This window comes from Trichoplax adhaerens, genomic scaffold, assembly GCF_000150275.1.
Source record: "Trichoplax adhaerens TRIADscaffold_6 genomic scaffold, whole genome shotgun sequence".
NCBI lineage: Eukaryota > Metazoa > Placozoa > Uniplacotomia > Trichoplacea > Trichoplacidae > Trichoplax > Trichoplax adhaerens.
The window spans coordinates 5,164,660-5,178,597 of record NW_002060948.1 but is presented as its reverse complement, the minus strand read 5'-3'; the positions used below and the strand labels follow the sequence as shown (position 1 = coordinate 5,178,597).

The 13,938-nt window shown below is 33.4% G+C and overlaps 3 protein-coding genes across 3 annotated transcripts; 1 reads left to right on the top strand and 2 right to left on the bottom strand.

The window, feature by feature from the left end:
• Nucleotides 1-344: 344 nt before the first annotated feature.
• Nucleotides 345-3,705, bottom strand: TRIADDRAFT_64035 (expressed hypothetical protein; the record flags this gene model as incomplete). Its single annotated transcript, XM_002113434.1, has 7 exons — nucleotides 345-459; nucleotides 632-712; nucleotides 941-1,067; nucleotides 1,159-1,307; nucleotides 1,528-1,634; nucleotides 2,069-2,220; nucleotides 3,572-3,705. The coding sequence occupies 7 exons, from the start codon at nucleotides 3,703-3,705 to the stop codon at nucleotides 403-405; spliced, it is 807 nt and encodes a 268-aa protein (XP_002113470.1). The 3' UTR covers nucleotides 345-402.
• Nucleotides 3,706-6,085: 2,380 nt separating this feature from the next.
• TRIADDRAFT_57686 (uncharacterized protein) lies at nucleotides 6,086-8,373 on the bottom strand (the record flags this gene model as incomplete). The annotated part of the gene is made up of 6 exons (XM_002113433.1): nucleotides 6,086-6,100; nucleotides 6,538-6,659; nucleotides 6,972-7,008; nucleotides 7,126-7,172; nucleotides 7,355-7,708; nucleotides 8,007-8,373. 6 exons carry the CDS (start codon nucleotides 8,371-8,373, stop codon nucleotides 6,086-6,088), a joined length of 942 nt encoding a protein of 313 aa, XP_002113469.1.
• A 1,928-nt stretch (nucleotides 8,374-10,301) lies between these two features.
• On the top strand, nucleotides 10,302-11,973 carry TRIADDRAFT_50432 (uncharacterized protein; the record flags this gene model as incomplete). The annotated part of the gene is made up of 5 exons (XM_002113820.1): nucleotides 10,302-10,357; nucleotides 10,856-10,945; nucleotides 11,284-11,422; nucleotides 11,547-11,687; nucleotides 11,854-11,973. 5 exons carry the CDS (start codon nucleotides 10,302-10,304, stop codon nucleotides 11,971-11,973), a joined length of 546 nt encoding a protein of 181 aa, XP_002113856.1.
• Nucleotides 11,974-13,938: the final 1,965 nt, after the last annotated feature.

Genomic DNA, 13,938 nt, shown 5'->3' with positions numbered 1-13,938 from the left:
GTAAATACTGGTATCTATCATATGATTTATTTCGAAGGTAACACCTTTTCACAATTGTCTTTATGGCAATATAGGCAAAAATGTCGTACTATCTTAGAATTTAAATAATAATCGAAGTTCATATCATTAAACTAAAATATCGATTTGAAAGGTGGTTATTGCATAATATCTGCAATACATTCGTGAACTTTGATAAGTCTTAAAAATATCTATCAATATTCTAAACACGGAATGTCATATACCATATAGTACAGACTTCAATGCAGTGTAATAGACGAGTAATTAATAGTACCATTATACAACAATGACATCAAAAAAGCTTTCATCCAATTCTTATCATAGTCCTCGAAGCGAATAACAAGCCAACCAAACTTGTAAATTTTCATACATGTTCCGTGATGTCTACGGCGAAAGTAAGCGATCATCGGCGCTAGATTTCTTATCTTGAAAGAGTTCCGGCTGTTGAACGAAATTAAAAAAAGTATACGAGTAAAGTAAAGTAAATAGTTAGTATAGCGATACAGTAACCTATCATAGCTTACTGATAAATTATTGATATATAGCTACACCTGTGTAACGTACAGTCTTAACACAAGGTAAATTTGCAATGCGTTTAATAATATTTACTTACAGAATAATCATTATCGCGATTTTCCCAATCGCCAGTCGAAGTAAACGATTTCTTACACCGACACATATAGTCACAACCATCCTACATATCATACACAAGAATAATATCAGTTCCGATCAAAATTTATTATCATCTCTAATTCAAGTTTCAACCACATAATGAAATTGAATTAATTTACAGCAAAGTTTAGCTAATTCAAGTCACAATTGAGTTATATTTGAATAATACGATATCCAAGTTTCAAAATGCATTAATTTTTGAAACAATAATCAACAAAATTTTACCTATTCACAATAATTGATAACTTACCGCTTGCAAGGTAAAGAAAGTAGTCCAAAGATCATAACATGGAACGGCCTCCTTTCCGCGAGCTCCATATAGCAGACATTTCAATAGTATACCTAAAACAAGAAAGCCAGCCAGAAGTGCTATAACACTAATGGTGGTATACCTTGTCGTTAGCTATTTGGATGACCATGCTACTAGTGTGTTGAGCTAGCTGAATACTAGCACACATAAAAACTTACACTATTACAAAAATAGATCCAGGACTTAGAGGTAAAGGTGGCCCGTTATCATTTCCACACGAGGCACCAGTAGCTATTTCGAATAGATAATAGCAGTCATTCGTCACCGGAGTTGTCTCTCTATACTCTTCTAGTACCTTCACTGTGCTCTATGATAGTAATTACGAATAAAAAAAGAGATAACGTGATTAGTAGTCACGTTTGAAGTCTTTACATCAGTATATTCACGATTCTATCCTATACGCTTACTATATCAGTTATTCGAAAATAAGAAACTCTTAAATATTAAACTTCTTTAGGCTTGAACCAAAAATACTTAACTCGCAATGACATCAGTTATAATATCATTTTATTAGTTATTACCCTTACCGAAGTACCAGCAGCACAGGTTAGCATTATTAACCCTTTACGCGGTCTTTTATTGCAGTGGCTTTTATAAGCATCTCCGTCTCCATAAGTCAGTAACATCCAGTTGGCTACCAAGATAATAGTTATAATCGAATTATAAGAAATGCTACCAGTTTCCATTTATATATTTATAAATTCAGTATAAAATTTTACGCATTCATAACATTCAAAAACGCAGTAATATCAATTGAATTTTAAGTTTAAATCCTATTGCAGAATCATTCTACCAGTTTGGAAATGGAAACAAGTAAAATGCAACTCTAACTTGCTACCATTTCAATTAATCAGCCGCATACACGTACTTCGTGATGATGATTGATGAACAGTGCAACAGTACTACAAAAATTATGATTATACAAGTATACGCAATACAGTATAAATTGAGCTCAATTTGCTAGGTGGTAAATAATATAGAATTAATTGTTGAAATAGTCAAAGATTAACTAGAAGGCACATTTTAGCTTAATAGTATAACTTTTCGATTACATAATGCATGACTTACATCCAGCCTTAACGGTAAGATTTGCAGTCTTTCCAATAGTATAATTTTTACTGTCTTTCTTGTCGAATTGAACGATAGCAGCACCAGCATACTTGTCTACGTCATGACAAATTCTGATGTCAAATTTGTAATTTTTGTCTTCGCCTTTAAACCTAATTTAATAATTTGAAGGTAAAAGAGTTTTTAATTATTATTACAATAACTGCAGGTGCCAAATTATATAGCGTATGTACAAATAAAGGTACAACTTAATTGCCACCAAACACCAATCTACCCGAAATATGAAAACCGCTAGCTCTTCCTTGTAGATTGAGAATTTCAAAATCCACTAATGCTATCAGATCATTGCAATGACTGAACGAATGTATTTAATGCTTTACCACAATTCATTCATTACTAGGTGCAATGGTGTAGTTATCTCCTAAGCAGGAATTTTGTGCTTTAGCATGATTCATTTATTTGTCTAATAAACTATAGTGATATTCCATTCTCTATGAGACTTATAAGAAGAAATGGTTGTTATACCAACAGGTGTTGCACACAATAGCTACGGCTATATCATTTCAATTCTAACTCACTTTGGGCTTACTTGTAACTTGGTTTGCAGAGGTCTGGTACAGTGTATGATAATGTACAGAAAGCGATATTATGGCAGTCTGCTTAGTATGTCCACTGTACAGCAATACCCTGAACATAGATAGTTACGGTGTAGTTACAGTACTACAGTAATTGCTATTAGAATTGGGCAAAGTGAGAAGACGGTATGCAAAATGCCTATTTCAGCCAAGGTATAAAAAGTCATGCACCATAAACAAATCATTTTAGTATATTGTTGGTATGGTACAACTCTGATATTGTATAAGTACGCTGGTATAAAAGCTACTACAAATTGAGCAATAGACAATCAATCTGCATGGAAATCTGGTTTAGAATGAAGGTATTCATTCTATCACAACCATATGAATGAACTTATACAACTACAAATAAATGAACATCAGTCTTTTCCCTTAAGCAGATATTGCAATGGTCATACAGTTTAATTGTGCCATCATGTACAGTAGTGCCGTAATTGGACGGTGAAATTGACATGGCAGAGCAAAAGCTATTGCTGAAGATACGTTGTAACGGCCTAATAACTGTTCTCTAGACGCTTATGATCGAAAGAGCTGCGATTGATCAGCAAAATGAATCCATGTCAAGTCGTCTATCCTAATCCACTCCAACAAACAACTAGCCAATATTTCATTGATCAAGTCTGCAATTTTAAAAAATTGACTGTCCATAGCAGTTTCTCCGGCCATTCACTAGTCCTAGACTGAATTGTATCAGCACTAATTTACAAGACGTATGAAAGAGTGCATTGCACCCTTGCTTGAAGACGCCATTTCTTTGCAAAATCGGCCCACTTGAGCGATGGCTGTAGTCTAATGGCAGTGATTTCAATGTATCTATCCATTTACAACTAGACAGTCTGTACATTAGCTAGAATAAATCATGACTTACACGATATTGCTTAAACTTTTTAATCTTTGACCGTATTGCTGCGATTGACAAGGATTGGTATAACCACTGGAAGCTGAAGGGGCTACAGTGAAGACCAAAAATAATCCTACCACAATCATTCGAAAACTGGACATTTTAGCACAGAATTGGAGCTAAAAACCAAGACGATACAGCTAGTAGATATAAATGGACTAGAGATTCAAAATGCAATGGCAGAATTATCTTCGGACAGTCTAAAACTAGGCCACCAATTTTCTCTTTGAACTGAAAATTGGACAAGAACGTCGGTAGAGAAAGTTGGCTTGCACAGTTGTTGACGTGCATAAAATGATTCACTCACTGAGAATTGAAATCGTCAACGTGGGTTGACACTAGTTGTAAGCAAAGCCAATCCTAGGCGTCCAATCGGCACGATCATAATAGCCACTGGAGTGTAGTGAACGGTGTCAACCGTAATAGTACGTGGTTACTGAACGTTCGTACATACGAGGTACCGTAATACCATGTGTACTGTACTGTACCTTGAGTGATACATGTGGCATTGCTTGGCTTCACCGTAAAAATTGAAGCGTAAACGCGTCATCATGCGGCAGTACCGTACAGTACAGTACTGGTGTGTTCTCAGTGAATAATTATGTTACTCATTACGTCAACTTTTGCTAATGCAACATGGAAAGCGTTCAGCCGGATAAATAAATATTTACGCCTTCTGTATTGGTAGTACTACACTCAAGGAAAGGCAGTAGCCAAGATAGATAGATCTATTTTACATCTATGCTGACTGACTGATTGCTAGTAAAATGATGAATCCATCATTTTGAATTACGGTCGATCTGGTAAGATCTGTACAATTTTTGAGTAGCTCAGAAACGGACAGAACTGAGTGACGTAATACGTCATGTTTGACTGAGGATCTTATGACAAAATTTCCACGTGACACGCTGATGACTGCAGTACAGTACTGTACAATGCATTTGCCGTATCACCTGGTTGAACGCATAATACTGTACAGTACAGTACTGTACAAACCGTACTAACCTGTTAGTACTGTACCTACTGTATACTGTACTGTACTGTACAGTGTACAGTACATTTAGTCCATGCTGATGACCCTGTTTTAGGGTTAACTAAAGGTTTCAACCTCGCAATAAATGACTTTATTAACCTTCACGCTCAAAAATACTGTTTGGTATTTGCCGGTCTTAGCCCCACGGGGATAGCAACACATCTAACCCTGGCCAAGACTAGTATTTACTTGCACAACGTATCTATCTCATCCAAGAGTCATGGTAGAGTCCTCTGATTTTATAATAATTGACTGTTAACCTACCGATACCAGTAGATGACTACTGCACGAATCATACCGTAGAGTAGAGTACTGTATGTGCAAAACGATACAGGCAAGTAGTTAGCAAACAACATGATTGACTAGAGATCAAAGTAGGATATCGGAGAGGCTCTGGCTAATGGAAGTAAGTACAGACTTCCCATCACAAATAGAACTGTATCAGTTTGGGATAGTAATAGCAGACTTGAAATAATCCGAATACCATGATATAAAATGAGAATCGTGTTGTATGTAGATGCCTACGACCACATCACGTTGAATACACCCGTTCTCGTCTGATCACGGAAGTTAAGCAACGTCGAGTGGGGTTAGTACTTAGATGGGTGACCGCTTGGGAATACCCCATGCCGTAGGCGCCCCTACTTATTTCTTTTTTTGGCGTCACTTTAATTTTAAGAAATTCAGAAGTGTGGAATTGTAACTGCTTTGCCTACATGCTTGAGTTGGGTCAATATTTAAGGGCCTTGCTTCATGTTTATTCTATTTTATAGCAGGTACTCTAAAAGGAAAGAAAAATATAAGCGAGACTTTTGGAGGAGTATAGTAATAAAAATGAATTACCACACCATATCTATCTTTTATAGGCATTGTACCGATCTAGGAAGGATTAGAGTAAGATAACCTCACTGTACACTTTAATGTATTGCTTTGTGTAAAAGATCTTTCCCTTTTACTTGAATGGGTGATTTACTAGTAATAGTAATAATAGCAACGATCGAGCATCGAATTTCTGATCTGGATTTTGTAGCATTATCTACAAGATAACACACGGATGATTCAATGGTGAACAGATCGATATCATGAACAAAATCGAGTTCTTAGTCAAATAAAGAGGCGTTATAATTTTGATAGACGACAACCTTTATCATGCAGCATGAAATGTGCGGCTATACACTGTACACTTTTTTTCTCAAATGAAAGAAAAGTCAATTAGGAATACGATAGGATACAGGTTAATCGCTACGATATCATATATTTGTACTTTGAAGTTACTACACGCTTACTGGCATCATTGCATTCAAATTACGTATTAAAAAACATAAATACGAGTATATCAAGCGATTTTCAATAATTTACATAATAAGAATATTCCGTTAGAGTGTCTTGGTGTTTGGATAGATTTAATCTTTTATTACTTATTGCTTTTGATCAACTGGAAAGTAATATTATAAATTGCTTTCCTACATGTAATAAATGCGATATATCAAAGGTATAATATTTACGTGCTTTGTGCAAATTGCCACACGTCATATTTTTATCTAATAAACAATGAAACAATTTACATGCTTGTTTTTGATATATGGCATCAAATGATAATTTATGTAAATTCTTCTACAGTGGGTAACGAAATAGATTGGTTTTGCCATGTCATGGATCGGTTTAAATACGCATTTCCTCTTATCTAAGAAAAAGTTTATAAAGGTATATATAGATATCATGATTGGTCGAGGTTAGCTGTCATACTAAGGCTAAATTGTTGAAAATTTCTTTCTTCAATTTCTGCTAGGATATTATTTAAGCTGTAAATCTATTCAAATAAGACAAGAAGCAACCTTATTGACAAGTAAAAGAATTATCGAATTTGGTATTGTTAACAAGAAATGGTAAGAAAATATACCTGCATTCTCTGCCAACTTTTTAATTGATTAGTACTATTTATTTTGGACTTCTTTTTAGTGTTTTCTTCAGATTGCAATTGTCGCATTTTCTCTTTTTCTTCCTTCTCGTTATAAATTTTTTCTATGATATTATAAATTTATACACACTTTACAACCAAGCAATCAAGGTTGATATAATGTTAATTGCATCTCATAATTTGAATAAGTTACAAAGGAGAATTACAATATCCTGCAAGTAATTATATACACAAATGTATACGAATGTATAGAAACTTATTATTTTTAAATAAATAATGATCAGTATACTATGCTGTGTCCACTACTCCGTGCCAATAAATCTCAATATGATATGTATTTTAATCAAAGCTTTCAATAAATGTATATGCATCATACGTATTTAGTATTGAAATAAACATAATAATAATGTACTTACGCAGCTTAATCAATCTATTCTTAATAGCTCGCTGGCTCTTTAAAAAGAATTATGATGAAATTTAGAATATTTTTTATGCTATTGTGGCTAAAAGTCGCAACAACAAAATCGCTCTATTGCAGTTGTAATGGTAAACATTAATCAAAATTCTTACCCTAATATCCGATAACGAAGGAATATACAAAAAATTCTTAGCAAATTCTGATTAAATCGATAAAAAAGAGTTGGTAATCATTAAAATTATAAATTTGATATATATACGAAACTTTGTTTAAGTTCTATGTGAAAAGTAGTCTCATAGACCATCATTGGTTGCATAAGGGCAATTTTTATCCTAATCCATATAAGGTATAATATACTGCAATAAACTATTGAATCCTAACCATTTTCAGGTGTACACGGCGGTGCTGCGCTAATGCCTTCATGTAGACCTTTACTTTGTTTCTCAGATAAATAAATACGTGATTGTGGTAGCTTCTTTCCGGATGCATTAGACGCTTGTATAACTTTCGGAATCTGTGGTAGGGTTATAGTGGAATTGATATTTGACTTGATACCATAATCTTTCGTTTTTAGCTGACTTGTGTGTAAATCTGAGATTCCTTTTGTTATTTTTTGAATTTTTATCTTAATATCGTTGGAGTTAATATCGGTAAAATTTTGAACTGTTTTTATTCTGTTTGTTAGTTTTAGTTTAGTCTTATGCTTCTTAGAGGATTTTCGATTCTCTCTTGGATCTGCATGAATAGTGATATTTTTTAAAGCAAGAATACATTAATTCATAAAATACAGTACCATGTATGAAAGGTTAAATCTACTGTTAAGGGTGATATCGATCATGTTATGAAACAAGATATCCAATTAGATATAATTAACATACTACATATTCACAATCTGATTTCTAAGCAATTAACAAATAACTATGTTCTGTCGTTTGATGTAATAAGCAAATAATCATAGCTGAAGCATTTGCAGTTTAACAGTTAAAGAAACGCAAATTAAAATTTAAATTTGATAACAATACTTCAGTATTACCTTTGGTAGCAGATTTTATTCCCCTGCTAATTAATCGACCCTTACTCTTTGCAGATTTAATAGTTTCTTGCCCTTTATTAACATCAATAACTTCAATAGAGGACTCACTGTGTAGCGTTTCTTCGCCACTCTGATAAATTATTTCGCAATTGTTTCCATTGTCGATTGAATTGGAGCCTTTTCGTGTGACACTTTCGCTTGATTTGCTCAGTGGCTTTCGCGTTCCTTTACGACGACGATTTTTGGTAGTTGCTTTTTTAACGGATCGATTGATATTACTGTTACTGTGTAACGATTTATATGTTGTTGCTGCTAATGTAATACCAGCATGAAACGGGAGTTTGGAGACGATAACATCTGTTGCCATTGCATGTATTTCTTTCAGTAGTTTCAAAGTAATGTACGTTTATCTACTGTAGTTGATCTTTGACAAGATGCAGAATTTCAATATAATGGTCAATTACAGTAGAGCATTAAATTGAGTATTGCTTCATGTAAAAGTGCTACTCATTTCAAAATGGTCATAAAATTGTAATAATAAAGCAGGCACAGTACAAAATACGTATGGGAAATTAAAAAGTCATGCTGACATGCACTTACTATTCAACCATGGCTAATATAAGAATAATAAGATATAAATGAAGTGAAACTTTCTGTAATCAAGAAGGAATCAATAAGTGTATAGTCATTAATTTTCTCTGTGCAGTGATTTTCGGTAATCGATGACTTTTGGATAATATTTACAACTCACAAGTTGTGTCGGACTGGCAAACTCACCTTTCATAAAGACCGTCAATAGTCAATGCACTCGTCTATATGTGTACGTTATGTTCACTGCTACATACGATACACTACTGTCGATACGCGTATTAAGCCCTTGTAATAAGTCATTTTATGTGTAATAACTTTTGTCTATTTCAATGCAATTGTATGAGTTTGTTAAGAGAATTTGTTGTCGTTTACAAGACAGCATTATTCTGTTCAGTGGATTCAATGGAAATAAAATGCGTGTATTGAGTTACTATAGCAACGGTCTATTGACAGCAGATAGCAAATTGAAGTTTGTACAGTACGCTGAAAGTGCACAGTACAGTGTACAGTATCTCAGATGATGTCACCCCTCACTCCATCAGCCTATAGATATATCTATATATCTATATCTATATCTCTCTCTCTCTATATATAATACATATATATATAGTTAATAACTATATATATATAGTACAGTACATTGTGAGTGTACAGTATCTCAAATGATGTCACCCCTCACTCCATCAGCCTACAGTATAGTTAAATATATATATATGTATATATATAGTTAATAACTATATACTGTATATATATACAGTACAGTATATATACAGTATATAGTACAGTATATTGTGAGTGTACAGTATCTCAAATGATGTCACCCCTCACTCCATCAGCCTACAGTATAGTTAAATATATGTATATGTATATATATAGTTAATAACTATATATATATATAGTACAGTACATTGTGAGTGTACAGTATCTCAAATGATGTCACCCCTCACTCCATCAGCCTATAGATCTATATCTATATCTATATATATATATATATATAGTACAGTACATTGTGAGTGTACAGTATCTCAATTGATGTCACCCCTCACTCCATCAGCCTACAGTATAGTTAAGTATCTGTATATATACATGTAGTACAGTACATTGTGAGTGTACAGTATCTCAAATGATGTCACCCCTTACTCCATCAGCCTACAGTATAGTTATATATATATATATACAGTATACTGTATATGTATATATATACATATACTGTATACAGTACATATATATATACTGTATACTGTATATGTGTACAGTATACTTTATAGTACTGTACAGTACAGTACACTGATTGTGCACTGTACTGTACAGTACAGTACACTGTGAGTGTGCAGTGTATAGTACTGTATACAAGAGGCTTTCTTGCCTGATAGTAGTGGTACTGTACTAAGGTGGCCGAGATTGAGCCAATAGTACAGAACAGTAGGGGAAGTTGTTGCACGCCTCCGTACCCAATCAATCGTTTGCGCTCATACTAATACTAATAGGAAGTTTCCAAAAGTTAATTTGCAATCACTTTTATAGCACAGCGCATGGCAAGCATGCACTTACACTTCATATCAATATTAGCTCGTACAAGTCTTCCATAACTGCAAGCCATCTTCCAACATTTCCAGCTGATTTCAATCGTCATAGACTGGATTGGGAATATTGTGATATCGATTCATTTCCATTTTTATCCATTCCAGCTGTTATTTATCGGAAATGAGACCTCTAACGGCTGAAGAAACCAAAACATTTTTTGAAAAATTAGCAAAATAGTAAGTTGAAATTTAGCATGGTAAATAGGCATCAGTCAATTCAAGAATTGTACTATCCAGCTCTGATGAGAATGACCAATAACGACTTTAGTCTAACAATATCCTTCATCATCTTCGATCATTTCCTGGAATTCGTAGTATCGTAAACGATCAACACTTTTATCATCAATGCTAACGTAATGACTATTCCTTGAAGATACTTGTTCTAAATGATAATATCCAGCTGGTAGAAATTGCCACTAGCAAGTCATGGACAGTATTTTAGTCGGCAAAAGTGCAAGCAGTAGTGCTAGCAGCATAGTTGATAATACTCTGCAATAGGGTAGCTCAAACTTACCTTCATCGACTGGGAAGTACTCATAGGCTTGATTAAATCCAGCATGCAATCTTACCTTGTTATCGTTATAACGTATTTCCATCACTTCGTTCGTAAACCACTTGCTCAATCAATTATTTCTCGCTACTTGCTAATCAATAAATGACATCTTATCCTTGCAGTATTTCTCCTGAGAATATCAAACTTTTATTGGATCGACCTGATGCAAGCTATTGCTTCAGATTGCATAAGGATCGTGTATTTTATGCCAGGTTAGTACTGATTCTATTATATACCTTTTCGAGTAGTCCGCATGGTAGCATTGTCGCTTTTACTTATAATTATTATCTTCAATTCTGGTATTGACTGCATCAACGGCTGTTCTCATCTGAGTCCCTTTTGAAACGGATGATCTAGCTATTATTATTACTAACTATGCGTGTCAATGCGAGTATACTCGTCACTAAAACGACTTATATCTTTAGCAATGTTGATTCAATTTTTCAATCTCACCATGCTTTGACCCACTTTCATAATCAATTGAACTATACGAGTATATTAAACGGTTTACAAGCCTAACTACTACCTACTACTTGGTTTGTCTATACAGTGAAAAAATTATGCTCACAGCAAATAATTTTGCAAGAAAGGAATTAGTAAGTTTTGGTACGTGCTTTGGTAAATTTACAAAGACTGGCAAATTTAGGTTATATATGACAGCCTTAGATTATTTAGCTCCTTATGCACAAGTAAGTTTTGATATCTGTCTACTTCCGCTAAAGACTCTCCTATCGAATCTTCTGAATATTATTCTCACAACAGCTTAAACTATGTACTCTTAAGTAATCAGAAATTTTGCTTGTATTAATATAGTTTAAAGTTTGGGTTAAGCCCAATGGCGAGCAATCCTTTCTTTATGGAAACCATGTTTTAAAGTCTCATCTAGGACGAATCACTGATAGTACCTCCAAATATCAAGGAGTGATTGTTATGTCCATGAGTGATGTTCCTTTAGTAAGTATAGACCTATAAACTATTTCTTATTTCTATAGGATGCGTCTACTACTGTAATTGCTATGGCTAAAGCATAACATTGAAAAGAAATATTTATGTGCTTTATCTATTTGAATATAAAGTATAACATACTTACCTTTCACCTTAATCGATAATACTCTACAAGGGTTTTGGTGTATCAGCTAAATCGACGCAGGAGTGCAGACGAGCTGATCCGTCATCCATCGTGACATTCCATCAAGCAGACGTCGGCGAATATCTTAGAACCGAAGAAACATTATTATAATCATTTCCATAAATCGCGATATCAGTTATTCGATTTTGTTGATATTAAAAATATGTCAGAAAGAACAAAGTTAAAATGTACTGATAAATTACATACTGTATGTCATACTTTTTAATAAAGAATCAACTTTTGATTATTTACAATTTATTCTAACAAGCGTCAGTTAAAATTACATCTTCCAATCTACTCGTATGTACTAGTATTAATGAAGTAGTTATATTAGTTGTAACAACCCGCCATTTCTATTATACTAATCAATGGGCTCGAGAGAAATTTTGATGTCTCGCTTCCAACTATGTATCAAGAAGAAGCAAAGCATTTTATCTAGAGCCGCTACTCTTCTTGTTCGATCTAGTTTATTCTTGTATCCTATGTATCTAGCTGATCATCAACAGTACTATTTAAATGTCTGAGAATATCTATTTGCCATTAAAATTATTTACTATTAATAGCCCGTTTATAGCATGAGTAATTGATAAGTAGATCAGGTATATCATACAGGGCTATCCTCATAATAACTACTAACATAAAATAATTTAATTTTTAATATATATTTATTGAAAACATACTTAATAATAATAATAGGAGGCCAAATATGTTCCACAATCAGAATATTCCTACTACAATTAGGCTCTGATTAAATTCATACTAGCTGATACCAGTAATGTTATATCTATTACTCAACCTTTTGTTCTATTTGGCAAACTCAATAGCATTAAAGTATAATTTTAATATCAAGTTGTTATAATGACTAGAATTATGTTATTTCGTTCATAGCAGAGCTCATACAAATAGCTTTACTTGGTTTTAGAATGGCATCCATGATATCATTTTGTAATGCACATAAATGACTTGTGATTAAAAATGATTATAATTAGATCGATTCATTCATATGTACACTGTACAGTCTATGCGTAGAGTACAGCGATTAAGGATATAGTTTATATTAAGAAAATCCTATATAACGTGTGGATATAAGTACAGTCTAAACAAAATAAGCGTGACGATCATTACCGATCGCATAGTAGATGCTCTAAACCTATTCAGTATAATTATTAGTGTTAGTATAATTTCAATATTAAGCCACTACAATGATTAGAAATGTGTTATTTCGTTCATAGTAGAACTCGTATAAATAGCTGTAACCTCGTTTTAGAAATAGTGTCTATGATATGATTTTGTACCACTCATAAATGACTTATAATTAAAAATGATGACAATTAGATCGATTCATTCATATGCACGGCCTATGCGCAGAGAGCAGCGATTTAGGATCTAATTTATACTAGGAAAATCCTATATAACGTATAGATACAATTAAAGCCTAATAAATAAATAAGCCTAAGAATCCGTACCGATCACATAATAGCTGCTATAAACCCATGTAAATTAGTATTAGATACAGTATTTTCAGTTTATATAACCATCATTTAGCCAACTTACATGATTTTAATAATTATGATAGCTAAATAGCCTTGCATCAACTCCTTTTATCTCAACTTTCAAATACAGCGTCTTCCTTTGCTAATGGGATAGCTTACTGCATGTCGGCAAATGTTAAATAGATTCTTTTAGCTAGGTGACATTCAGCAAAATTGAATGGATAGCTAGCAATAAGAATTGTAGTGTAGATTTTATTGTACTTGTATTTTCAAGGGGGAATAGTGCATTCTTATATAAATATGACTGTTATTCTCTTTAATATAATACCGATGGGAATAAATTCCCACAAGACGAGATAGTTGCTTTCATAGAATAAGCGTTTTTCAAATTCAAATGCAATAGAAACCATCAGATAGGCTGATTATTATATTAATTACCAAGGGGAAATTATGGTAACGCCATAAATTACTTCACTGTTTTGTCAACAGTTCTTCAATTAACCTTGACTTCCTAAGGATTCAATTAAATAAAACTTCGCCTAAAGCCTAAAATTGATATCCATAACATAAGTCAATAAATAAA